Here is a 27,997-nt window from a genome sequence, read left to right on the forward strand (position 1 = left end):
GACCCTGCGCAGCCTGAGGACGCCGCTTGCATTGAGGTAGAGGACATGACATTTTTCTTGAATGTAAGCCACATTGAGTAATCACTTTCCTCTCTGTAATTGAGTTCCTTTTCTTTTCAGTTATCTAGAGTATGTAACCTGCTTCGACCTACTTGTTATTAGAATACAGTATATCAAGTTCCTAATAAATGATAAACAGTAAACATACAGACTGAGGTAAGGAGCTCATGGGAAACTTTATTGCGGTTGCTGGATGATAATACTGGTACTTCAATCGTATTTGAAGGATGTGACCTTGAAATCGCCTTCGACGGACATGTAGGTAATCTTCTCATATTTGTGCCTGTTGGCAAATGAGATTTGATGTCCATCTGGCAGTTTCACTTGAAACTTGTCTCCATGGAGCTCGATGGAAAACTGTGGACAGAAACAGGAGACAGTTGAGCAAAGGAGAGGGACTGACAAACTGATGATAATGCAGTAATATTTAACCCACTGTAGTCAGCAGCTTTTTAAACACAGGCCGCACCCACATACTGGGACTGAAGAGCCAGGTATTAGGTGATTGCCAGAAGTTATCCGGGTGCCAAATAGCTATCCAGATAAGTTATGAACATTAAACATATAACCAGTGGTATGCTGGTAAATGTTTAACTAGGCAAAGAAAAAAAAAGCAAACACTGGGCCTTCAGGATTGAGAAAAATGTAGTCCTTTAATATCACAAAGACCCGACACGGGCCGTGTTTCGGCGTACAACCGCCTGCATCAGGGGTCAATAAACTCCTATCGGTCAACTTGCAAACTATGGTCCCTGCTTGCTGCTCTAATAGGCCTGGCCATAACATCTGAAGCTGTCATAGATGCTGGAGTTCTACCCCGATTGTTTCACTTATCTCTTGCGCCATAGTTTGCAAGTTGACCGATAGGAGTTTATTGACCCCTGATGCAGGCGGTTGTACACCGAAACACGGCCCGTGTCGGGTCTTTGTGATATTAAAGGACTACATTTTTCTCAATCCTGAAGGTCCAGTGTTTGCTTTTTTTTGTTTGCCTAATTGTATTTGTATGCTGTTTTCCCTCTCTCTTTTGTGACGGTAAATGTTTAACAACAGGCTCTTTCCCCGGTCCCCCTCTGCGCCCCCCCCCCCCAAATTGCAGAGCTGGCTATAGCCGGGGAGAGAGCCTGGGGGGGGGGGGGGGAGTGGCAATGCATTACTCCAGGAAAAAAAAAATTAAATGATCCCAGGTTCCAATCTAATTCATATTTAATGTGTGATAAAATGCCATAAATAAGTAAATAAATATAAACTTTTAATGTTGAGCACCTGATTATCAAAGTGAACATATTCCAAACACTATAATGAAAATAAAATGATTTTTTTTCTTCCTTTGTTGTCTGGTGACTGTTTTTCTGATCATGCTGGCCCAGTATCCGATTCTGCTGCTATCTATCTTCTTAACTCCGTTTCCAGGGCTTCCTTTCCATTTATTTCTATCCTTTCCTCCTTTCTTCTTCATTTCTGGTCCTCAGCTTCTGCCTATTTTCTTCATCCATGTGCAGTTTTTCTCCTCTCTTCCTTTTCCCTCATCTCATCTCCTTCTTCACTCTTCCCTCCCCTCCATCCATGTCCAGCATTTCTTCTCTCTCCCCTCCTCTCCCCTGCCCTCCATCCACCCATGTCCAGCAGTGACCCTTCTCTCCCCTCCATCCACCCATGCCCAGCAACTCCCTTCTTTCCCCTGCCACCCCCTCCCGAGTTGTTCAGCGAATTCTCCTCCATCCCTCCCTCCTCCCTCCCTCCCTCCGGATCCAGTCTCTCACCGAGTCCTTGTCCTTCAAATTCTTTGGGGCAGGCAGTCTTGCCTGCCCGCTGCCAGTGCTGACTCTCCCCCGCTGCCGGATCGCGCTTCAAAATGGCCACCGAGACTTCAGCAGAAGTCTCGCGAGGCTGCCTCTGGAAGTCTCAGCGGCCATTTTTAAAGCGAGAACCGGCAGTGGGGGAGAGTCAGATCCGGAGGGAGGGAGGAGGGAGGGAGGAAAGCCGCTTTTTAATAACCGGCTCGCAAGTCGGAAGAAAATTTAACATCCGGCTCTTGCGAGCCGGTGCGAGCTGGCTCCAGCATACCACTGCATATAACTTATCCCCTTAGCAACTGAATATCGCCAATAAACAGGTACTGGTCAATATTCAGCACAGGCATGGAAGAGTATCACGGGGTTTGAGGCAGAGGGTGGAGGTCTAAGAGATGATGGTGGCTACAATAGGCAATGGTCTGTGGATGATAAGGTGTAGAATGGCAGGGGAGAGTAGAAGTCTGCTAGCTAGGGTGGGTACTATACACAGGCAGAGATCTGTGGAGGGGTATATGAAGGACAAGTGGCAATGAGGAGGGGGAGAGAGGAGGATGGTGCATGAATAGTGGTGATGTGAAGGGAGTATAGAAGAGTGGCTGGCTAGATAGGTGCTCAGCAAAGAGGCAAGGCAAAATAGATCCTGACAGCCCCACAATCAGTGTGCATCTTCATCAAAACAGTGGGGGAACAATGTTCAAACTGGGAAAGCAGCTTTTGGAAACTGTCCTCTTTGGTGGTAATTGGAGAAAGCGTTCTCTTTTACACATGGAAGATGGCTCTTATAAAATCATGCAGCAAAGCATACTATAGATGTTCCTGGGAGCAAAGATTGGCATAACAGGGCATCAGTTAATGTATGCATGTACTTCATAAATATGCACATGCACATACTTACACCTTCCTATTTAATATTCAAAACCTCAGGTGGGAAGGTGCCTAGGAGCCTGAATGTAAATTAAAGAGGGAGGGGAGGGGACAAAGCTGAAGGTTTGCACTGAAGCTGTGGCAAAGAAGCTAGAAGAGTGGCAATGTGAGGGGGCTGAATGAGCTGGGGGTTGGAATTGAGGACTAACCGCCCCCTCCTTTCTCTATCTCCCCTCCCCACTCTCTTTCTCATCTGCTGCTCTGTGAACCCCCCAGAAGAGGTCATAAGGGAGTAGCAATGGTCTGGGAATGGGGGTGGAGGGGTATTACGGGGGGTTTTGAGGTGCATGAGATAGGATGTGGAGAAGGGGCAGTGATGGTGGGCAAGAAATAAAAGAATTGCACAGGATGTATGGAAACATGAGTACTGAGCTGCAGAGGCTAGGGTCAGAATGAAATACCAAGGTGAAAAAAGATGATGGAGGAGAATCACATGGAGGATGGAGATGTGGATAATGGTCTTTAGGGAAAGGTTCATGTATGAAGTGCAGTAGTGAACAGAGGAAGTGCATGTGAGGCACTGTGAAAGTGCTGTGGTGGACGCAATGTAAAGAAGGGTAAAAGGGCTTTAGAGAAGTAGTTGACTCCTGTATTAGAGATTTGTTGGCAGGCAGAAGGAGTTTGAGAGTAACAGTTGAGGAAAGGCATGGAGAAGTGTTATAATGCAGGAAGGAAATGAGGTGTTCAGGGCTGGCCTTAGCAATTGAAAGGCCCTGTGCGGAGCAGTTTGGTGGCCCAGCCCACCCCCAGCCCAGGACTTTAGTGAGAGGGAGGAGAGGTACAGGCTGGCCAGCGGTGTAGTGGGAGGAGCATAGTGTCAGTACTGAGGAGCAAGATTACCAAGGGGGAGGAGGAGGGGAGGGCGAGAGAAGGAGATGGAGATGAAAAGAGAAAAGAAACTTTAATTTTTGGTCAGCTTCCAGCAGGAGCGGACTGGCCATTCGCGCAAAGGCCCAGAGGCTCTAGGGGCCCAGAGGCTCTGCCCGGTTGCCCGCCGCCACACACTACAGCCCCCACGGGGCCCTAGTGGTCTAGTGGCCGCTGCCACTATTCTCCCTGGTTGCACCACCGTGATTACAAAATGGCTGCCAAGACTACCAAGTCTTGGCAGCCATTTTGTAAACACGGAGCCGCTCTGGGTAAAGTAGAGGCAGCGCGTGGGCAGGAAAGAGGGGATTTATTTCCTGCCCTTGAAGAAGCCGCAGCCACTAGACCACCAGGACCCTTCAAGGTGTGGGGGAGGGGGAATAACAGCAACATTGTGGGAGGGAGGCAGCACAGTGAGGGTAGGGGCACTGGTGATGGCGGCGGCAGCATGGCGGGGGGGGGGGGGGGCGGGCCCCAGAGTACTCTCAGTCTGCTGCAAAGTTGACTCAGTTAAGTGTGGAGCTGCTACTTAAGATGTTGCAGCTTGTATGGGAACAGAAAAGGCGCAGTAGTGGTGTGGGTAGGAGCACCACTGAGAGAAATGTAAAGAAAGGATGTCAGTAGCAGGGCCAATAAAGTGTATTGGATACCCTAAGTGAACCTTCCATCTTGTGCGTTTCCTTTTCCCAATTACCTTTCATACCTCTAGGCACACCTGAGTATCGTAAGTAAACTCAGCAATCATGATTATCCCAACACCAGCCATCTCAGAGTAATCATATAAAAATGAATTAATGGACTTCACAGTTTTAAATATTAAACTTGTATGTACATACATAATGAGGGTCCCACATGCTGCTGCTTTTCTGGGAGAGAAGTGATTTATCAGTAGGTGACATTCTTTGAAACTTCACCTCTGGGTATATTTGCAAGCCCCTGATGCAGCCCTTGAGAGGGCAAAACACGACCATGTCGGTCTCTTAACTATTTATTTATTGCTTTATGTGGTGAATAAACTGGACTTCTTTGGGATCTGCTTTGTTATTTTCCATACATAATGAGGGCAATTTCCAAAAGCTATTTATTTACCTCACTAAATCACTATTTATCCAGGTAAATCTAATCTAATCTAATATTGTGACATATTTATTACACTTTACCGAGGTGGCACAAGCAGTTGCTGCCACACAGGAGAAAGCCTTTAACCAAAAAGTGATACAATCAGATTACACCTCTTGGTTTTTATTAGCACCTGATGCGGCCTTTGAGAGGGCAAAACATGGCCGTGTCTGGCTCTTAAGTATCAATGTACTCCTGTTACCAAGCTGCACTACCATTAGCAGCGCACTGAATGCTGAAAAGCCCATGGGAATAGAATGGGCTTCTTTGTATTTAGCGTGCGGCTAATCAGAAGTACAGCTTTGAGATACAAGACTGCATTGTGTAAAAGATAATTAAGAATCACACAAAAGCACCCTGAAATCAACTTTCATGCAGTGGCGTTCCTAGCCTGGATGGCACCCCCTGCGAAATGACACCTCCCCCCCCCCCCCAGTGAAATGACACCCCCCCCCCAGGTACACGCTGCTGGGGGGGGTGCCAAGTTCCCTAACTTCGCTTGTTCGCTGCAGCTCCCTCTGTCCCGGAACAGGAAGTAACCTGTTCCGGGGCAGAGGGAGCTGCAGCGAATGAGCGAAGTTAGCGAACTCAGAGCCGACAGGCGCGCGCCGCAGCACCCCTCAGTGGCGTGCACCCGGGGCAGACCGCCCCCACTGCCCCCCCCCCCCCCTTGGTATGCCACTGCTTTCATGTATGGTGCGGTACAAATCCAATCAGCAATTAATGAAAAGAAGATTTGGGTTCAAGATTTTGGCAGCAGCATTCCAGTTCTCCCTCCCCGATGCTCATTGCCTCCTTTGTCCCTGCTTGCTCCCAATCTGTCTTACCTTCATCACTCTCTTCCACCTTCCCTCTCCCCTTCTTTCCCCACTGTGACTTTAAAGCAGTGTGTTTTTTCTAGCAAAAAAGATGCCGGTACTCAAATGCTAGGCCACCCTTCAGGGGTGGGGTGATCACTGAGGGATCTACCCCACAATAACCAGACCCCCTGCAACCAGTCACAGAATCTATGACAAGGCAGAATTGGTGTGTAGACCCTCAGCTCTTTCATTAAAACTTGGGAACCATGGGTTAATTTTAGCAGACAATGGAAAAGGTGCCGGTACTCAGTACCCACAAGTACCCCCTCAAAAAAAGCCCAGCTTTAAAGTGTCCCTGGCAGGCTCACCTTGACCTCTGAGCCCTTGGAGAAGCACATGTGTTTGTGCCTCTCCTCTGAGTCCCATGAGTTGCTCTTCTTGGAGTTGCAGACAATCGTGCCTTCACTGAAGCGAGGGTTGAAGTGTAGTCCTACATCACTGGCACTCTTACCCAGGTTAATGCAGAAGCTGGAGGAAGAGAAAGCAACCAGCAAGAGCATGCAAAGTTAGCCCCATGCATCAGGGATGGATAACTGTGTTGTAAGAAGGTGAAATATTAAACCTGAGGAGGAAGGGAGGGGGGGCGAGCAATCAGTCTATATAGGGTAGTGCTTCTCAACCCAGTCCTCATGGCATACCCAGCCAGTCAGACTTTCAGAATACCTAGAATGAATATGCATGAGATAAATCCGCATGCACAGCCTCCTTGGTATGCAAAGCCATCTCATGCATATTCATTACAGATGACCTGAACCTAACTGGCTGGGTATATCCCAAGGATTGTGTTGAGAAGTATTGATATAGAAGGATAGCTACCTAGAAGGGAAAGCAAACTATGTATATGAATTAAGGATATGCACGAGTAAAGTGTTCAGTTTGGTTCATTTTCAGATCAATCACCCATTCAGTTCATTTTTGGTTTCCAAATTATTCGAATCACTTCCATTCCCTTCAATGGAGCAGGTAATTTTACACTTTAACAGTGGGATTTTCCATTCACCTTGCTTAAACCTTAACGGCAGGCATCTACTACAGAGGCAACAGCACTCCCCGGCATCAAGGGTGCCATGAAGACCCCATGGCACAATGGCATAAAGACGCACCAGAAAGGGGTAAAGCAGAACCAACAAGGAACTCCATCTGTATCTTTTTAGGTAATAGAAGCAGCCCATCTTAAAAAATATTTAGCTACAACAAGCTATTGCACTTATGGAGACATACCACATCCTTATGGTAAACCAAAATGTTTTTGCAGTTATGTGTGTGCCTTCTGTTGTGAGGTCTTCAGCTGAAACACACTCAGTCTCAGTCCCCTCGATATTCAGCCGGTGGCAACCAGCAGTTTGACTGCCTGCCACCGGCGTTCAACCCTGATATTCAATGTCGTGCCATTTCCAGTGACCGGCATTAAATATTCGGGTTTTTCAACACCGGCTAGTTCATGACCAGTTAAATTGATATTCAGACTTAACCAGTCATGGCTTAGTGGACAAAGATAGGCCCGCTTTTTATGTGGTGTTATTTGCCAGCTAAGCCTAGCCGGTTAAGTTCTGAATAGCAAGACTTAACTGTTCACGCTCCCGGAATGCTCCTAACATCACCGGATTTTTTTTTTGGTGCTAACCAAGCATTTCAGCAGTAATAACCAATTAAATGCCACTGAAAAGGACCAGTTATCTGCGGAGACGTGAGTTAACCGGTCAACAGACACTCCCAGCTTGTTAACCCGCTTTCAATATCGGTTGAGTGTGTTTTTTCTGACACACGGCCTGTACAGCACCAACTTATTCCTATGAAATCCAGGCTAGGATAGATTTGTTTGGATGCTTGTCTGCTATATGCCGCTCAGCAGACAGAACATGGTCTGACTTCTCCCCTCCCACATTGGATCAGGTAAATTTTTTTCTAGCCAATATGCAATGTCACAATGTATTTTAGACACATGTCCCATATATCTTCTAAGGTCAGCTCTCAATCTATTTATTAATTGCATACAATCATACTTGTCCTTCTTTTTATAGAATGGACTATTCCATGAAAACGATGACAAAATAATTCTAATACCTATCCCAAAGAATCCCAAGGCCAGTAGAAGCAAAGCTTCTAATTATAGACCTGTATCCTCCATTCCTTTATTGGTAAAAGTGATGGAAGGTTTAGTAGCTAGTCAGCTCATGGAGTTCCTACAGGCCTTTTCCATACTTCATAGTACACAATCGGGATTCTGGCCATCCTTTAGGACTGAGATAGTGCTCACCGCCCTTATTGCAAATTTTAGAAAAGAGTTGAGCATGGGCAGAAAAATCATAATTTTACAATTTGATATGTCCAGTGCGTTTGACACGGTTGACCATAATATATTGTTATTAGATCACTTTGGTATTAGTGGAACTTCCTTAAAGTGGTTCCACAGTTTCCTAATATCAAGATACTACCAAGTAAAACAATCAGGTCATATCTCCTCACCCTGGGACTCTATATGTGGGGTTCCACAAGGCTCTCCTTTATCACACATATTATTCAATATCATGATGGTACCACGGGTTACTTTCTGGAGGCTCACGAATTTAATTCCTTCATCTATGCTGATGGTGTCACCACTTATATTCCCTCCAAAAGGGAATTACTAGAAATTATACATGAGATTAAAACCAGTTTAGATCCAATGGAATTTTGGGCATCCAGTTTCAAACTCAAATTAAATCGGGAAAAGACTAAATTCCTCATATTTACCAACACCTATCAACCCATTTCATTAAAAACTTCATTATTGACAATACATCATATGCCTACATATGATGAATACATATCGATGAAAATCCTGGACATCACCATTGACCAGCATTTGTCATTGGAAAATCAGGTCTCAAAGGTGGTCTTGATCATCTTCCATACACTATTTATTTTATTTATTTATTTATTACATTTGTATCCCACATTTTCCCGCATAGCAGTAGGCTCAATGTGGCTTACAGGTTCCAGAGAGGAGAGTACCAACTCCGGGAATATATACAGAGTGGAAAATATAGTAACAGTAGGTGCAAGGAAGTTGATAAGGTTCCGGAAAAGAGAATACAACTCTGGGACAAATATATAGTTGCATATAGAGAGAAGTAATCCCAATGAGGCTGATAAGTCTCCGGGGATGGGACTACAGCTTCTAGTGAGTCATACAGAGTAGGATAAGGGTAGAAGTACACTTAATTATAACTGGAGTGGTAAAATTCATACAGTTTGAAGTAATAGGATTATGTGGAAGGGGTATTGTTCATTTCTTAGATCAAAAGATGTGATGCATTGTTCATGAATTAGTTCGAGTCTGCTGGGTAGGCTTTCCGGAAGAGGTGAGTCTTGAGGTCTTTTCGAAATTTTAGATGGGTGTTCGCAGTTCTAATGTTTCTAGGTAAAGCGTTCCAGAGCTGGGTGCAAATGTAGGAAAAGCTGGATGCATGTGTTGATTTGTATTTTAGTCCTTTACAGTTTGGGTAATGCAGGTTTATAAAGCGTTCTTGATGATTCGATGATGTTTCTAGTTGGTAAGTCGATAAGTTCGGTCATGTAGGTTGGGGCCAGACCATGGTTTATTTTGTGGACCAGAGTGCAAATTTTGAAGGCTATTCATTCCTTGATTGGTAGCCAGTGCAGCATTTCACGTAGGGGTTTAGCACTTTCAAATCTTGTCTTTCCAAAAATGAGTCTAGTTGCCGTGTTCTGCGCGATCTGGAATTTCCTTAAGATCTGTTCTTTGCATCCCGCATATACGGCGTTACAGTAGTCAACATGTGATGGTACCATTGTTTGAATTATATTACAGAAAGTTTCCCTTGGGAAGAATTGTTTGATCCGTTTGAGTTTCCACATTGCATGGAACATTTTCTTTGTGGTGCCAGAGGCTTGGCTCTCCAGGGTTAGGTTGATGTCTATAGTAATTCCAAGGATCTTCAGTTTGTCCAATATTTGAAGAGTATGTTCCAGGGTTTTTATGGATGAAGAGAGGTTTGTTTTGTGGTGAGAAGAGAGAATAAGGAAGTGAGTTTTTTCCTTGTTAAGTTTGAATTCCGATGCCCAGGCATCCATTAAGCTTAAACTACTCTTTATTGCAACAGTGATTTCTGTTGGATTAGAGTTGAACGGTATGTAAATGGTGACATCATCCGCATACAGAAAAGGATTAAGATTATGCTTGTATAGGGCATGAGCAAGGGGGATCATCATCCGATTAAATAATATGGGTGAGAGAGATGAACCCTGGGGTACTCCGCAATCGGTACTCCATGATGGTGATATGTTTGAGTTTGCTTTTACTTGATAAGATCTCGTAGTTAGGAAACCCTTGATCCATTTATTCCCTCCTATGCCTATCCTGTCGAGTATTCTTAATAGTATATAGTGGTCAACCATATCGAATGCGCTTGACAAGTCGAATTGCAAGTATGTTTTTACCTAATGCGATTTCCTTTTTGAACTTGGCTAGGAGAGTTACGAGGATGGTTTCCGTACTGTGGAGAGATCTGAAGCCCGACTGTGATTCATGAAGGATTGAGAAATTGTAGATGTATTCAGTAAGTTGTTTAGCTACAATGCTTTCCATCAGTTTGGTTGTAAGTGGGTTAGATGCCACAGGTCGGTAGTTGGTGATATCATTAGTTTTCTTTTTGGTGTCTTTTGGTAATGGTGTGAGTAATATATTACCTTTGTCTTTGGGGAATATGCCATGCTGGAACAAGACGTTGAGGTGGGAGGTAAGTTCAGTGATGAATCGAGCGGTGGGGGGGGGGGTTCATTAGATAATTGGGGCAGGTGTCCAATTGACAGTAGGCTGTAGAGATCTTATTGGTTGCTAGTACTATTGTTCCTTGTGTGATCTGGGCGAAATTTGTCCAAGTTCGGTCAGCTGGGTATATTCTTCTGAGTGTGGGTCTAGCTCATTAAGGAAGGTATCAAGGTTGGTGTAGTCCTGTGACATATTTTTGCGTAGATCGACAATTTTGCCTTTGAAGTAGTTAGCAAGATCGTCTGCTGTTGGGATTCCTGATTTTGTTAAGGACACTGGTTTTGTGTCTAGTAATTTATCCAGTAGCTTGTATAACTTTTTCATGTCTTTGTAGTCAGAACCTAGTTGTTCATTATAGTAGTTCCGTTTGGATTTTTTGATTTCATATTTGTATTTTCTGTGTGATTCTTTCCAAGCGTTTAGATTTTGATCGTTCTTGTTTTTTCTCCAGGCTCGTTTGAGTTGTCTGGTTCTAGATTTTAATTGTTTCACATTTTCGTTGAACCATGGGGTCCTGTTTGGTTTGTGAATGGTTTTTGTTCGTAAAGGAGCTAATTCATTTTTTAAATCCTGCTAAGCTAACTGCTTTTACCACATTCTCTGGCAACAAATTCCAGAGTTTAATTACACATTGAGTGAAGAAATATTTTCTCTGTTTTCAGTTTACTACGTAGTAGCTTCATTGTGTGCCCCCTAGTCCTAGTAGTTTTGGAAAAAGTAAACAAGCAATTCACGTCTACCCATTCAATTCCATTCAGTATTTTATAGACCTCTATCATATCTCCCCTCAGCTGTCTCTTCGCCAAGCTGAAGAGACCTAGCTGCTTTAGCCTTTTATTTATTTATTGCATTTGTATCCCACATTTTCCCACCTCTTTGCAGCCTCAATGTGGCTTACAATACATCATGAATAGGGAAGTCATAGGGAAGTCATCCCATCCCCTTTATCATTTTTGTTGCCCTTCTCTATACCTTTTATAATTCCGCTATATCTTTTTTGAGATGCGGTGACCAGAATTGCACATAGTATTGGAGGTGCGATTGCACCATGGAGTGATACAAAGGCATTATAACATTCTCATTTTTGTTTTCCATTCCTTTCCTAATAATTTGCTCAAGCTGGCAGGCGGCACCTTGGCACTCTCCTATGATCCCACACTAAACATTATACATATCAACACTTGACACATTACCCAAGAAAAGTAGAATTTATTATGACCACAGCATTCAATAGAATTCCAGACAGTATTCCTTTCCTAATTCCTAACATTCTATTTTCTTTTTTAGGCACCGGATGCGCTGGGCAGGGCACTGCCATTTTGATGGCATACCCAGTAGAAGGAGAGACTAGGACTCCGTCCTTCCTCCTTTGTCAAGGTAGAAGGGCGTTGGGTGGGGGTGGGGCCACCGCTAGACCACCAGGGCTAGGCTTCAGATTGGGGGGCATGGCCAAGAGTCTCACTGGACCACCATGGTTTTAATTATTTTCAGGGGAGTGGAGGGTCTGGGGTCCACTGGACCACCAGATCTTAGGTTTCACAGGTCAGGGCTCCCTATTCCTCCCCTGCTTGTCTCACTGTGCTCAGAGCTGGTGAGCTCGTTATTTCATACGCTCACCGGCTCTGAGCATTTGGCGGTAGCAAATTCGGGTGCTAGTCCGGCGCTAATGTCCTCTAGCGCCTGCATTTGCTTCTGAGCATCTCCCAGATATTCCCCATCTCACTACTTGACTGCTGCCTGCATCTTATTATTGGTGATTTATTAATTAAGTTGCTAAATGGAGTGGGAATATGCAAACTGAAGTCCCCTAAGATTGCTAGTTATATGCTGGACTATGCTAATATTTAGGTTTATTATTATTATTATTTTAATATTATTAGTAAGTTCCCCTCTATGGATACGCACCCTTTCTCATGTTTTGCGTATTAGCTGCTGCAAGTCAGAAATTTGGGTTGGTTGATGGTGCAAAAGAAATGGGAGAGATTTAGAGGTGCATATACAAAACCCCACTGAGCAGGGGTAACCACATAACTCTAGCCAGATATTCACTGGGATTTATACAGTCATAAGTGCTACCACTACTAATCATTTCTATAGCCCTACTAGACTTACACAGTGCTGTACACTTTTATGTGCAGGTACTTTCTTTGTTCCTAGAGGGCTCACAATCTGTTTTTGTACCTGGGGCAATGGAGGGTTAAGTGACTTGCCCAAGGTCACAAGGAGCTGCAGTGGGAATTGAACTGAGGTTGCCAGGCTCAAAGCCTGCTGCACTAACCATTAGGCTACTGGATATCTGGTCTACAGTTAACTAGAAAAAGTTAATTTTGGCCAGGTTATCCAGGTAACTTTGGCTTGCCCCAACTGAACACCAACACTGGTTAACTAATGATAAACTGTGACCCTAGTGCACCAATGGCACTGCCTCTTTTTTCCTGCTAAATTTTGCGTGTGCAACTTTTGACCGGGTAAAATGTAGCCAGTCAATAGGGCGATTATTTTAACTGCCCTTATAATTCACAAAATTAAGCCAGAGAGATCTTTTGCATTGTAACCTCGATCACATCCCTCTCTTCCACTGCAAAAGTGAAACAGAGTGAAGGAGAAAGATCAAAGCACCATAGGCAGCAGAATGGGGTGAACCACAGGGGCCAGAGCCCCACCAGTATTCTGCCCAAACAGTACCAGCAACTAAAGAGTTTGGGGGCAGGCTGAAGATTAGTTTATATGTCCCCTCCAACCAAAATGATGTTTCACTGCCTTGTGCCACCAGGTCTTTATACTGCAATTTCCAGTGTTACTGCCTGCGGTAACTACATAATTCTTTTATTACATTTGTACCCTGTGCTTTCCCACTCATGGTTGGCTCAATGCGGCTTACATATACAGGTACTAATATGTACCTGGGGCAATGGAGGGTTAAGTGACTTGCCTAGAGTCACAAGGAGCTGCCTGTGCCAGAAGTGGGAATTGAATTCAGTTCCCCAGGACCAGAGTCCACCACCCTAACCACTAGGCCACTCCTCCACACATAATGGAGTGTTGGAGGGATAATCAAACTATTTCCAACTTCCCACTTTCTGCCAGTGAGGTGACATGAAAGCTGAAAGAGCCCTCTCCCCTCCCCCTCCCCCTCATTCATTCCCTTGAGCCCATACCTACCTTTGTGCATGTCCAGAGATCTGACCTTTTATCTTCACAGTCTGTCCTTTATGTACCTCCAAGTTATGAACTTCAAACTTCTGGTGAGCAGAGAGATGGAAAGCCATTATCAGATCACGCTAACTGCAGAATAATTAGTATTATTTGCATAGTTCTGCAAAGTATGCAGCACTTAAAGGAGACAGAGAAGAGATGATGCCTGTTTATTTGAGCTTACAACAAAGTCAAGAAGGACAGGTGAAACATACAGAAACCAGAGGGGTTGATGCAGTAAGCCATGTGTACGAGCCACAGACTACAAGGTTTCTACTGCAACCTTTCCACATAACATTGCCTGTGGGATACAGTATTTAATGAGCATGTAATGTAATCTGCAGCTCACTGAGAAATGCCCCTTTTCATGTTAGTGCATGAGCAGTGATTGGTTCACACTCATGCACTAGACAAGAAGGGAAACAGTTAAAAACATAAAAACAAGCTGCCATCATCTGCAGCAGCCACTGACTAGCGTCCCCCCCTCCCACCATGAACTGAATCCCCTACCTTACTCCCCAAAATGTTAAAAAAAATCCCTGGTATCTAGCATCACCCACCACCCCCTCTCAACATTTAGAAAAGAATCCCTGGTATCTAGAAGCAATCCCCAACCCACTGCCCCCTCCACTGACCAGCCCCCTCGACATTTAGAAAAAACTGGTATCTAGTGGCACCCCCAACCCCTCCCCCAGGGCATAGCTTAAAGGTTAGTATTCACACACAGACACATGCACACACTTCTCAAGACCATGGGGTTTGTAAACTGAACTTGGGCTTCCCAATGACACCAAGCAAGAGCTTCAACTCCCAGTGACTGCTGACATGTGGCCAGTTTGGTATATATATTTGGATTTAGCTCATGCTTTTCCATGGGGAGCAGTAGGTGAACTATATTCAGATACAGTACATATTTCTCTGTCCAACAAGGACTTACAATATAAGGGGCTGATATTCAATCAGCGCAATGACCAGCATAAGTTAAACGCTGGCACTTAATTTAATCTGTACACTCAGCATCACTGTACGTGTAAGTAGCAGTGCTGAATGTCCAGGCAGCAGGGGTGGACTGAGAGTGGTCTGGGCCCCCAGGCACTAAGGGTGGTCTGGTCCTCCCGCCCAGCCACTGCCTGACACCCCCCTACCGCCATGCTGCTTCACCCTACCACCGCAGCTGACGCTCCCGTTGCGCCGGTCCTACCTGAAGGGCCCTGGTAGTCTGGTGGTCTCTGCAGGGTGGGGGTGGGGAAATGTTATTTCCTGCCCACTGCGCTGCTGCTATTCCCCTGCCTGCCGGTGCCCCGTGTTTTCAAAATGGCAGTTGTATCACAGGTCTTGACAGTCTCACGAGACTTTCACAGGGAGTCCTGGCCGCCATTTTTAAAATACAGTAGTGCCGTGCAAGGGGAATAGCAGCAGCACAATGGGCAGGAAAGAACATGTTACCCCCTAAGAGCTACTAGATCACCAGCAGCGTACCTTTAAAGGTAGTACCGGGGAGGGCTATAGTGTGAGGCGGGCATCTGGGTAGAGCCTCTGGGCCCTCAGGCACTGCCCGGTTGCCTGAATGGTCAGTCCGCCCCTGCCAGGCAGTGTGATCACCATGCCAGTATTACCCATATACTTGAGGCCTGCAATTCTGGAGATCTAAACTAATGGGTAAACATTCAGCCGGCAGCACTCAGAGTTTTGCTGAACGCTGCTGGTGTTATTCTTGGATATTCAGTGCTGGGCCCTGACCAGGTTTTGACATTGAATATCTAGTTTTGCAGAGTCAGCTAATGCATAACCAGTTAAGTGCTGACCACATAAAGATAGGACTGACTTTTATGAAATCCTATTTATGCGGTTAACCTGGCTGGTTAAGTGCTGACTCTGCCCCTTGAACACCCCCAAAATAGCTGGTTTGCAGTTTGGCGCTAACCAGTTAAGTGCCACTGTTAGCAGTTAGCCCCAAAGAGGTGACTTAACCAGCCAAGAGCTATTTCTGGTTGGTTAAATCGATTTGAATATCAACCCGCGGATGTATAAATTATTTGTTAGCAACTGTATATCATCATTATTTGTACAGTATTGAAGCCTGCACTCACCTCACCCCACAAATGCACAGATCATATCAGGCCATGTAGGGGAAGGGAAGGGAAATGGAACTTGATATACTGCCTTTCTGAGGTTTTTTTGCAACTACATTCAAAGCGGTTTACATATATTCAGGTACTTATTTTGTACCAGGGGCAACGGACGGTTAAGTGACTTGCCCAGAGTCACAAGGAGCTGCAGTGGGAATTGAACTCAGTTCCCCAGGATCAAAGTCCACTGCACTAACCACTAGGCACTCCTCCAGGAACTTTTTATAGGGGGGGTGCATTTCCCCCCATGTTTCTGCCCCCGTCTCCACCCCATCCCCCACCTTAAAATCCTCTCTGCTGCAGTCTTCACTCAGGCAGCAGCAACAGCACTCAAAGGCTGCTTGTAGCCTGCACCGGGACTTCCTCCCTGAACCGTCCCGCCCTTTCTGACGTAATTTCCTCTTTTGTGAAGGACGAGATGGTTATTTATTTGTTTATTTATTTATTTATGCATTTTTGTATCCCACTGTTATCCAAAAACAAGTTTTGGTTCAAAGTGGCTTACAATTGGTTCAAGGCGGAAGTCCCGATGTAGGCCACAGTCAGCCTATGAGGACTGCTGCTGCTGCCTGGATGAAGACTGCAGCAGAGAGGATTTTAAGGTAGGGGCAGGGGGCTGAGTCTGACAGGGGGTGCGAACACAGCAGACGCACCTAGTGTAAATACGTCACTGCCATGTAGTAATTTAAACAGCCTGATATTATCTGTATATCCCCTGAAAATGCATGGATAAGTGATTTGTATATTGGCCATTTGGCAGTCAGTGCATAACATAGTAACATAGTAGATGACGGCAGAAAAAGACCTGCACGGTCCATCCAGTCTGCCCAAGATAAACTCATGTGTATACCTTACCTTGATTTGTACCTGTCTTTCTCAGGGCACAGACCGTATAAGTCTGCCCAGCAGTTTTTCCCGCCTCCCAACCACCTGTCCCGCCTTCCATCACCGGCTCTGGCACAGACCGTATAAGTCTGCCCTCCCCTATCCTCGCCTCCCAACCACCAACCCCTCTTCCCCCCACCTGCTCTGCTACCCAATTGTAGCTAAGCTTCTGAGGATCCATTCCTTCTGCACAGGATTCCTTTATGCACATCCCACGCATGTTTGAATTCTGTTACCGTTTTCATCGCCACCACCTCCCGCGGGATCCCTTTGAATGTCTAGAGCAGCAGACTGAGAACTGGGGAGCCAGGTTCAAATCCCACTGTGGCCCCTTGTGACCTTGGGCAAGTCATTTAACGTTCCATTGTCCCAGGTACAAACAGATTCTGAGCCCTTGCAAGAACAGAAAAATACCTACTATGCCTGAATGTAACTCACCTTGGGAAAAGGTGTGAGCTATGCACAATAAAATAAATGCATAAACATAATATCAGCCAGTAAGTTTTGTACTTGAGGCAATAGAGGGTGAAGTGACTTGGGGAAGGTCACCAGAAGTGTTGGTGGGAGTCGTAGGATTTGAAGCCTGGTTTTCTTGGCTGCTTCTCCTTCTAATTCAGTCAGCTTTTGCCACAACATGGACCTGAGGGAGGACGGTGACGGGCACAAGCCAGAAAGGATTATTGTCATCATCTACTGGCCAGTTTCAGGAGATCCAAAAGGAGACTTTGTCCCTCGGCATCTGGACTAGAGCTAAGAGGGAGGGAGGAGACTCCAACAGGGAGCAAAAGCTCTGGACGCTGTGATTGCAGGTCCACCCTGAGCTATCCCAGTCAGAAAGGGACCCCTTACTATCTGTTTTTCATAGGTGAAAGGAAGGGATTTAGATATAGCTCAAACCCTTTTCAGTTGTAGTTCAAGGTGTTACATTCAGGTACACTAGGTATTTTCCTATCCCAAGAAGGCTCACAGTCTAAGACCCTTGTGTTCTGTCCTCCGACAGCCTTGCACTAGTTCATAATGTGATCCTAAAATGTGTTTAATGCCTTTACTGTTACTCTCATGTCTAAGGACTTTCATGGATGCAGTTCTCATTGCAAAGTTACGTGAGCAACGCATTGTGGGTAATGTAGTTTACAGGTAAACGCAGCCACACTCGCCTGTTTGTATAAGGACGGTCACCATTGGTTTGGGTCTCCACCAGTGGCGTTCCTAGGGTGGCTGACACCCAGGGCGGATCGCCGATGCCCCCCCCCGGGTGCAGCGCGACCCCCCCGGCAAAGCGACGGACACCCCCCCCCCGGGTGCATCTTTACCTGCTGGGGGGGGTGCCGCGCGTCTGTTGGCAACGCTCGTTCCCTGCTCCCTCTGCCCCGGAACGGGTTACTTCCTGTTCCGGGGCAGAGGGAGCAGGGAACGAGTGTTGCTGACAGACGCACGGCACCCCCCCCCCCAGCAGCGAAACGACGGACACCTCCCCCCGGCGAAACAACACCCCCTCCGGGTGCATCTTTACCTGCTGGGGGGGGTGCCGCGCGCCCGTCGGCTTCGCTCGTTCCCTGCTCCCTCTGCCCTGGAACAGGAAATAACCCGTTCCGGGGCAGAGGGAGCAGGGAACGAGCGTTGCCGACAGACGCGCTGCAGCCCCCCAGCGGCGTGCACCCGGGGCGGACCGCCCCCCTTGGTACGCCACTGGTCTCCACCTAGACCTCCTCTCTTTCTCAGCCAAGCTTGGCCCCTTTGTCTAACTGCTGTTATTTCCTGATCATTCTTACTAACTCTGTCCTGAGAGGTCAGCTAAGCATGACCTTTCCCTCCAATCAGGGGCCTTCCTCTTGGACCACCCTTGCCACCCTACGGCAGGCTCTGTACCAATTGGTTTCTAACTCCTCCTCTCTGGGCTTGTGAGCCCTCTTGACCCCCCCCCCCCCTGTCTCTCTGGCCACGAGGCACTTTCACCATCCCACTTCGGGCCAGTACTTGTCCTGTTCCCGACTCCCTGGAACGAACTTGGGTTCTTACCTTGAATATATCTCCTCCCTAATGAGATATTGCACATTCCAGTCACCCAGCGCTGAGCTATTTCTACCTGACTTCAACCACTTCTCACCTCTGCAATAGAACTGCCTTCTCTCAGACTTCTATCTCCAACTATTGATACAGCCCTCAGCACTACGGAGTCTCTGTGACCTGGGGCCATACCTCTGAACATCTGACTGTGAGTAAATTATCTGTGATTTATTCAATAAAAGAGACTTCATAAAAATAATAGAGACTCCAGGTGTGACTGTGTGCCAAGGTTATACTCCAAGATATTGGGGCCTCAAGTTAACAAGCCTCAAGGGTCTTGACACCTTGTTTACAAAGCCGTGCTAGCGGCTGGCGGTGTGGTACTGCTGACACAGCCCATTCACTTTGAATGGGCTGTGTTGGCAATGCCATGTGGCTTAGTAAACAGGGAGGTAAGTTTGTACCTGAGGTCATAGAGTATTAAGTGGCTTGCCCAAGCTCACAAGTAGCTGCAGTGGGATTTGAACCAGTTTCCCCTGGATTTCAGCCTGCTGCTTTAACAAATAACCATTAGACATGGTGTGAGCACAAGGAATGGTGCAAGTACTACTGTAATGGTGAATTGGTCCTCCTCCTGAGTCCTGCCACTGCCAATATTATTATTATTATTACATTTGTACCCCGCGCTTTCCCACTCAAAGCAGGTTCAATGCGGCTTACATAGTAATAGGGGTTACAAGGTATTGAAAAATGAACCTGCACAGCTATCCTATATAATAATTCTCACCTCCAACATTCTATGCGTCTTCCTTACCCTTTATAGCCCCCCCAAATAAATAAATAAACAGAGTGCGCTAATAGTCTCATCTGAGCCCTGGCACATGTCAACATTAAGGCCATGATTTTAGAAACATATCCACATGTAAATAGCAGCATTTCTATATGTATTTCACACACATGTATAAATACCATTCCTGAAAGCTTCTATTTACCATACCAAGGATGTGATTTGAGCACGTCTAAAATCTATAGGGGCAATTCTATAAGTGGGTGCCACATTGTGTGCTGATGCCACATGGTGAGATCGTGTTTATTTTATAATGTCATCTGGGCGCCTGGATTCTGTAACAGAATACCAATATAACCCAGTCTCAGCGCACCTTACATTTAGGCATTTACAGTTACTCCAGCCATAGACCTGGCCTAATTGCAGGAACCTAAAGATGGAAAGGGCATGCGTAACTTACATATGCCCCATCCATGCCCTGCTCACTTAAGCATCCACCTTGCATTTGCGTGCTACACTGTAGCTCTTACAGAATAGTTAGAGTGCTAACACACCTAAGGGCTGCTTTTTTGAAGCGTATACATGTACAAAAGGGCACCTAACCACAGGCACTGGGTTCTAGAATTCTTCTTCACGTGTTTAATTCTCCATTTTATAAAGGGAATACACGTGTATGAAAAAAAACAATTTCCACTTCAGTTATACACAAACTCATAGACACACATACGTTCTGAAAAGTGCCCGGTTTGGCCAGGGAATTGCAGGAGGAATTAAGGGAGTCAGTCTCCTTAATTTCAGGCAGTTTGTCAGCTCCAAAATGAAACCAAGTTAAAAAAAAAATGCAGTCCCTTGATACTGCCTGATGTAGTAGATTGCAATTTTCTTTTTCAGTCAGTCTCTGGTCTCTTTAAAAGTGGACTGTTTCCACCGCTCCTTGTGACTATGGCAAGTGATTTTACCCTCCATTACTTTGGACAGAACTAGACTTTGAGGCCATTTGGTCAGGGAAATAACTTATCTAACTCACCTGGAACGTGGATTTGGAAAAGGTGAGTGAGAAAGCCAAACTGTATCTGTCATAGACCCTATAAGGATCAGGATAATAAAACCAATTGGAAAACTTCAACATTCAAAATGGAAATCATCTAATACTTTGGACTGATTATGGACTCTGGTTTCCTCAGATGTAAGCCTGCAGCTGTAAATTCTGTTGGTTTCTCCTCTCAGGTTTCTCACCCTTCTGAAAACACAATGCCCCCACCACCAATTCTTTTACTTGAAGGAAACACCACCACTCTGCTTTTATACAGCTACTTGCAATTTATAGGTAGATTGGGGTAATTTCATGCCTTGCTGAGGGATGGAGAATCCCTGCCTCTAGTAAAATGTGTCTTTAGTGCGGTAGAATCATATTATCTACAGCTTGTTCGGAGACCTTCAGTTTTTATATAACAAAAAAAACAATATTTTGCTGCTGAAATGTATGCAACATATTTCTACTCAAAAATGTGCCAACAACAGAAAAATGTTAATAGAATGCAAACAATCTTTGAACACAAAGTGATTTTATAAACAGCTCACCAAGGAGCCCTTTTACTAAGCTGTACTAGGCACTAATGAGCACCTAATGAAGCAAAAAAATGGAGTACTGTGAGACACGCTCAGGCGTCCTGTGGTAACTTTGAAATCTGTATGTGCAAATTGCACACCAAAACATTTTTCTAATATTTTTGAGAGGGTATGTCAAGGGTGGAGAGTGAGAAAACACAAAAGAGAAGCAAACCTTATGAAGAAAAGCAGTCTTTATTAATTCATAAACACTCCCAGGATTCAAATACAGTTGCCCGACATGGCCATGTTTCGCCAAAATCCAGCTGCATCAGGGGCAGTTTATTTTTCCAAATGAACCCAGGAGGAGGAACATTTCTGACCAGTTCTGGTGAAATTTGAGGTTTTACACCAGCTGGTTTCTCTGCCCCTGATGCAGCCGGATTTTGGCAAAACATGGTCATGTTGGGCAACTCTATTTGAATCCTGGGAGCTTTTATGAATTAATAAAGACTGCTTTTTTCATAAGTTCTGCTGCTCTTTTGTGCTAAGGCCTATTTTTACCACAGCTTAATAAAAGAACTCCTTTGGTTGCAAGTGCAAGCAGGTGCCTATTCAGGGCCCATTTTATAGACACACTTAAGCACCTATTTTTATAACATACTGGCACAAAAGCTGTGGAAAGTGCAGCTAAATCGAGGTTGCACACATTTACACCACTATGGGAACAGAAAAAATGTTCTTGTGTAAAGTATACGTGTTAATTGCACCTCTGCCAACGCCCCACCCAAAACCTATTCCCAGCATACCCACACCCAGGCTGTATAATTGTGTATAAATTTCACACATACGTGCATAGATTACTGTATTTTATAGTCAATGTGCAGCCTGTGCTCCGCCCAGACCATGCCTCCACCAATGCCTACAGTAAAAGTACAAGGGAATGGTACAGTTTAGGGGGTGAAGAACTTTTGTGCATGAAAGAGGAACAAGACTTGTATGTGTTCATATGTGATGATCTTAAGATGGAAACAGATAGAAAGGGCAACCGTGAAAGCTAGAAGGATGCTTGGGTGCATAGGAAGAGGAATGGCCAGTAGGAAAAGGGAGGCGATGATACCCATGTATAAGCCTCTGGTGAGACCTCATTTAGAATATTGTGTACAATTCTGGAGACCACACCTTCAAAAAGATATAAACAGGATATAGTCATTCCAGAGGGCGGCTACTAAAATGATCAGTGGTCTTCATCATAAAGCGTAGCAGGACAGAATTAAAGATCTCAATATGTATTCTTTAAAAGAAAGGTGAGAAAGTGGAGATATGTCAGGCATTTAAATACTTATGCGTCATCAATGCACAGGAGGTGAGTCTCTTTCAATTGAAAGAAAGCTCTGAAACAAGGGGGCATAGGATGAAGGTGAGAGGGGATAGACTCAGAACTAACCTGAGGAAATACTTCATGGAAAGGGTGGTGAATTGGTGGAACAACCTCCCGTTGGAAGTGGTAGAGATAAAAACAGTATCTGAATTCAAGAGAGCTTGGGAGAAGTACATAGGATCTCTAAGGGAGTGATAAAGACAGTAGATGGCATGGATGGGCAGACTGAGTAGGCCATATGACCTTTATCTGTCTACATTTCTATAAATGTACACATGTTCTTGTCAACACGCACATTGGGGGGGGGGGGGGTTATTTTATTAGCGGTATTTTACACATAGAAAACAGCATTTATATGCAAAAATGCCTTTATAAAATTACCCCCAAACCCTGGGACTCTATATATTGTGCCTTAATATTTGCACGGAAATCGAAGTATATTCTATAACAATGTGCATAACTTAATTGTTTAACTACCTAATCAGTGCTGTTAATTGGATGTTAACAAGCAATAATCAGCCCTAATTGGCATTAATTATGTGCACAACTCGCTAAGTGTATTCTGTAACGTGGTGTGCATAAATTCTAAGCTGCATAATTGAAAGGGAGCATATCCATGGGTTGGGCATGGGCATTTCTAAAATCTATGCGCATTGTTATAGAATACACCTGCTCTGCGCCTAATTTAGCTGTCGGGATTTATGCAAAGTAAAACATGGTCATGACCAAACTTAGTCACGTGGAGAGGTGCTCAGTGTATTCTATACTGCACGCGGAAATTTAAGCCTATTCTTTAAAATTTAGGTGTACAATAGAAAATATGCCAAGGTGGATTTTTTTTTATGCATGGAATTTTCAGGCGCCATATATAGAATCTAGCCCAAAGTAACACGACCGATTCTTTGTTCCTGCAAGTTTCTATCATGGGTTAAAAAGGGGGAGGGAGAGGACTGAACAACACCTGCAGCATATGACAAGGGGTTGCCTACAGATTATAACTGTGAGAACATGTTTGAGATCAAATCTGATTTTCTTTGGATCAGTAAGGTTTATGGTTTGTTTAGGATTTGCTTTGACCTCTTCATTAGCCAAAGGCCAGCCAAATTACCTTACAAAATTACAAATAAAATGGAAAGAATCTCTGCTTTTTGGCAGGATAGAGTAGTTGACACCTTCATACAGCTAAAAGAGAACGAACACATAATATTAAAATTTAACAGCAAAAAATTAAAATATAAATTCTGCTTCAAATAAATGTTAAAATTCTAATTTAAATTCCAATTTGGATTTCAATTTCATTTTTTAATTTCAGTTTCCACAACTAGAAGAGTCACCCAGCTCCCGAAAACTAAAACTGAAAGCAATTTTAAATAGATGTATTTTCAGACAGGTGAATTTAAGTTAGTTAAAAGTATTCAATTCAAGGTCAATGAAAGTAACACTTCTTTAAAAAAAATTTAATTAGTATTCTTTGTGCATCTAGGGGGTCTTTTACTAAGCTGCAGTAGCATTTTTAGCTCACGGTAGAAATGTTGAAACACCCATAGGAATATAGGAGTATTCATCCTAGAGTACTGATAGAACTGAAAAATGAGCTTGCGGAGCTACTGTGATATGCAATTTATCCTTAAAATTGAGCGTGGTACCGGAAGATTGGAGGATGGCCAATGTAACGCCGATTTTTTAAAAAGGTTCCAGGGGAGATCCGGGAAATTATAGACCGGTGAGTCTGATGTCGGTGCCGGGGAAAATGGTAGAGGCTATTATCAAAAACAAAATTACAGAGCATATCCAAGGACATGGATTACTGAGACCAAGTCAGCACAGCTTTTGTGTGGGGAAATCATGCCTGACCAATTTACTTCAATTCTTTGAAGGAATAAACAAACATGTGGACAAAGGGGAGCCGGTTGATATTGTGTATCTGGATTTTCAAAAGGCGTTTGACAAGGTACCTCATGAAAAGCTACAGAGGAAATTGGAGGGTCATGGGATAGGAGGAAATGTCCTATTGTGGATTACAAACTGGTTGAAGGATAGGAAACAGAAAGTGGGGTTAAATGGGCAGTATTCACAATGGAGAAGGGTAGTTAGTGGGGTTCCTCAAGTGTCTGTGCTAGGACCGCTGCTTTTTAATATATTTATAAATGATTTAGAGATGGGAGTAACTAGCGAGGTAATTAAATTTGCTGATGACACAAAGTTATTCAAAGTCATTAACTCGCGACAGGATTGTGAAAAATTACAGAAGGACCTTATGAGACTGGGAGACTGGGCGGCTAAATGGCAGCTGACGTTTAATGTGAGCAAGTGCAAGGTGATGCGTGTGGGAAAAAATAACCCAAATTATAGCTACGTCATGCAAGGTTCCACGTTAGGACTTACGGACCAAGAAAGGGATCTGGGTGTCGTCGTCGATAATACACTGAAACCTTCTGCTCAGTGTGCTACTGCAGCTAGGAAAGCGAATAGAATGTTGGGTATTATTAGGAAAGTTATGGAAAACAGGTGTGAGAATGTTACAATGTCGTTGTATCACTCCATGGTGCGACGGCACCTTGAGTATTGTGTTCAATTCTGGTCGCTGCATCTCAAGAAAGATATAGTGGAATTGGAAAAGGTGCAGCGAAGGGCGACTAAAATGATAGTGGGGATGGGACGACTTCCCTATGAAGAAAGACTAAGGAGGCTAGGGCTTTTCAGATTGGAGAAGAGACGGCTGAGGGGAGACATGATAGAGGTATGTAAAATAATGAGTGGAGTGGAACAGGTGGATGTGAAGCGTCTGTTCACACTTTCCAAAAATACTAGGACTAGGGGGCATGCGATGAAACTACAGTGTAGTAAATTTAAAACAAATCAGAGAAAATTTTTCTTCACCCAACGCATAATTAAACTCTGGAATTCGTTGCCGGAGAACGTGGTGAAGGCGGTTAGCTTAGCAGAGTTTAAAAAGGGGTTAGACGGTTTCCTAAAGGACAAGTCCATAAACCACTACTAAATGGACTTGGGAAAAATCCACAATTCCAGGAATAACATGTATAGAATGTTTGTACATTTGGGAAGCTTGCCAGGTGCCCTTGACCTGGATTGGCCGCTGTTGTGGACAGGATGCTGGGCTCAATGGACCCTTGGTCTTTTCCCAGTGTGGCATGACTTATGTACTTATAATGGGCTTCTTGGCATCTACCACTAACTGAGCGAGCTAAAAACACTACCGTGGCTTAGTAAAAGACCCTCCTAATAATAGAAGTAGGTTTTTACCTGCCATAGAAACTTCTGGAAAAGAGAATCAGTTGTTACCCACTTTATGTTTTGAGATTTTTCTCTTGTATTTTTATTTGTCTTTATTTACAGTACAGTCTTGATTATCCGACCCTCACTTAATCCGACCATCCAGCATATCTGACAGACCTCCCCGGTGATGTCATCACGTTCATTTCTATTAAAAATATTTCTTTTAGAACAAGCATATATAGTAATTATGTTTTAGAACTCCAATTGGGAACTCAATTCCTTGGTTTATGCATTGTTTGAGGGGTAATACAACAATAATGAAGAAATGAGTCTATTCGCACTACATACTCAGAAGGGAAGGAAATGAGAAAAGGCGGGGGGAAAAGATCTCAGAAAGGGTGACACACAGCAAGACTGATGGAATTTGTTCAAAAAGGAAATGTCGCCACCACTTCTTTAATCATTGGCCTCAAAAAACCCCGATCCTCCCATTGTGTAGAATTTTTTTTTTTTCAATTTGCTCAATTGTGCTTAAACATGATTAAAAAGTCTCAAAAAAGGAGAGAAAAAAAAACACTTAGCTGGCTGCAGCATCTAGGACAGGCATCCATACCTGACGGACCTGTTTCACCAAAGGGCTTCTTCAGGGGCTAAGGACGCCACTTCCAGACTGGTAATCACTGCTCCAGTGAGTCTATACAAAGACCTGGAACCAGCGTGTGCCTATTTACGGCCTGATCCCTTAACACCACTCATTGAAATAGCGGTAAGGACTCACGCATTAAATGTGCGGTGACCAGTCGGCACATGCCAACTGCCAATTAACACCAGAACACCATGTGCAATAGGAAATTTAAAAATAATTTGTCCAGACATTCTGGGTGCATGCCAAAACTGAAATTAGCACCAGGGGTGCGCACTAGCCTGGTGGTATTCTCATTTTGGTACATGCTTCACGCGTGTAGACCCTACCGCGCCTTTGTAAAAGGGCCCCTTAGTTTCTCATTTCAATACTTATTTCTTTTCCTTCCTTCCTTCTTCCCCAGCCCCACAAAATGGGAGTAGCGTAGTGATTAGACTAGAGCATGAGACCTAACATCGAGGGGTGCCTGGTTCAAATCCCGCTGCTGCTCCTTCTGGTCTGTGACCCTAACAGGGAAATACCAAGTGTACCTGACTATAGCTCACTTTAAAGCACTACTGAAAAAAGTGTGAGTAAAAATATATATATATATAATGGTTCTATCTCCTACTAGCAGGGCAACCAACACTGCTCCCTAAGGTGGACTTTAGACCTTCTTTGGGGGCTTTACTGGCCACTCATTCCTGATGCATGGTGCTACCTGTAAAAAAGAGGTGTGGCCAAAATTTATATGGGTCACCAGACAGCTCTGTACAAATGACTCCCTGGAGGGGAATACAAGACTCTGATGTCAGGTGACTCACTGCCTCCTATAATTCGGGCACAGTATCTGCAGAGTAATATAAAATCTATGGGCAGAATTTTACAACTCCAAATAGGAAACGGTATGAACCTCACATCTTTCTTAGAATCTTCACTAGAGGTTATTAATCAGAGAACCACTGTGGTGGTTTCCTTTGCCTTGGAGATGGATCGAGATGCTGTTTTGAAACTTTCATGCAGACATTTAGACTCTCTGTTTTTGGGATCTAAAATAAGAATTTATCCTGACATGTCTAGAGGAACACAGAAAAGGCGTAAAGCCTTTTTGGCTTTACGCCCAAGGACTTTGGATTTAGGTGCAAATTTTGTACTCAAATTTCCTTGTATATGTCGAGTATTATTTCAGTCTAAGCAATTTCAATTCTTTGAACCCAAGCAGTTAGAAGAATTTTTGTCGTCTAAAGAAGAGGTTAATGTTATAGTCTAGTCACAGATAGTACACTGTATGATAACTTGGAGAAAGCCAGCTGGGTAGCATTAATTTAGTAGTTAATTTCCTAAGCATAATTATTATATGTTACTTTTATTCTCTTGGATCTGAATTACCTAATTATAATGGACGAAGGTGGTGAATTGATTCCTGTTTATTGGTAACATTGATATTTCTTTAAGTCAAGATTTTCCAATTTCCTGTATTATCTCTCTTTGAGTTGTATAATATAGAATTAAATAAAATTAAATATTAAAAAAAAAAGACTCTGATGGAAAAATCTAAAAGGTCCTTCACTTCCAACAAAGCTACCTACACATGAGAGTTAGACAGACAGACAGACAAAAATGAGATTCAAAGAAAGACTGGCAGAACATCTTACCGACATGTTTCTTGTTCCTGGAGAATGCAACCTGGCTTTAGTGAATCTGGAGGTGAGCTCATGTTCCTAGTAGCCTTTTTATAAACCTCTTTCCTCCTCCCTTCTCTGTTACACATTAATTCAAGCCTGTTCTTGCTTGCACACAATAAGG

The 27,997-nt window shown here is 44.2% G+C and overlaps 1 protein-coding gene across 1 annotated transcript; it reads right to left on the reverse strand.

The window, feature by feature from the left end:
* Nucleotides 1-217: 217 nt before the first annotated feature.
* Nucleotides 218-27,935, reverse strand: LGALS2 (galectin 2). Its single transcript, XM_030210337.1, has 4 exons — nucleotides 27,847-27,935; nucleotides 13,563-13,642; nucleotides 5,935-6,094; nucleotides 218-417 (listed from the first exon to the last, which is right to left on the reverse strand). The coding sequence occupies exons 1-4, from the start codon at nucleotides 27,850-27,852 to the stop codon at nucleotides 271-273; spliced, it is 393 nt and encodes a 130-aa protein (XP_030066197.1). The 5' UTR covers nucleotides 27,853-27,935; the 3' UTR covers nucleotides 218-270.
* Nucleotides 27,936-27,997: the final 62 nt, after the last annotated feature.

Source organism: Microcaecilia unicolor, chromosome 1 (genome assembly GCF_901765095.1).
Source record: "Microcaecilia unicolor chromosome 1, aMicUni1.1, whole genome shotgun sequence".
Taxonomy (NCBI): Eukaryota; Metazoa; Chordata; class Amphibia; order Gymnophiona; family Siphonopidae; genus Microcaecilia; species Microcaecilia unicolor.

Bases quoted from the DNA above. Each gene is read 5' to 3' on its own strand.
- LGALS2 (XM_030210337.1), bottom strand. The intron at 6,095-13,562 runs GTAGGTATGGGC...CTCTTCCTCCAG, and splicing joins ATCTCTGGACATGCACAAAG to CTTCTGCATTAACCTGGGTA. The intron at 418-5,934 runs GTGAGCCTGCCA...TTCTGTCCACAG, and splicing joins CCAAGGGCTCAGAGGTCAAG to TTTTCCATCGAGCTCCATGG.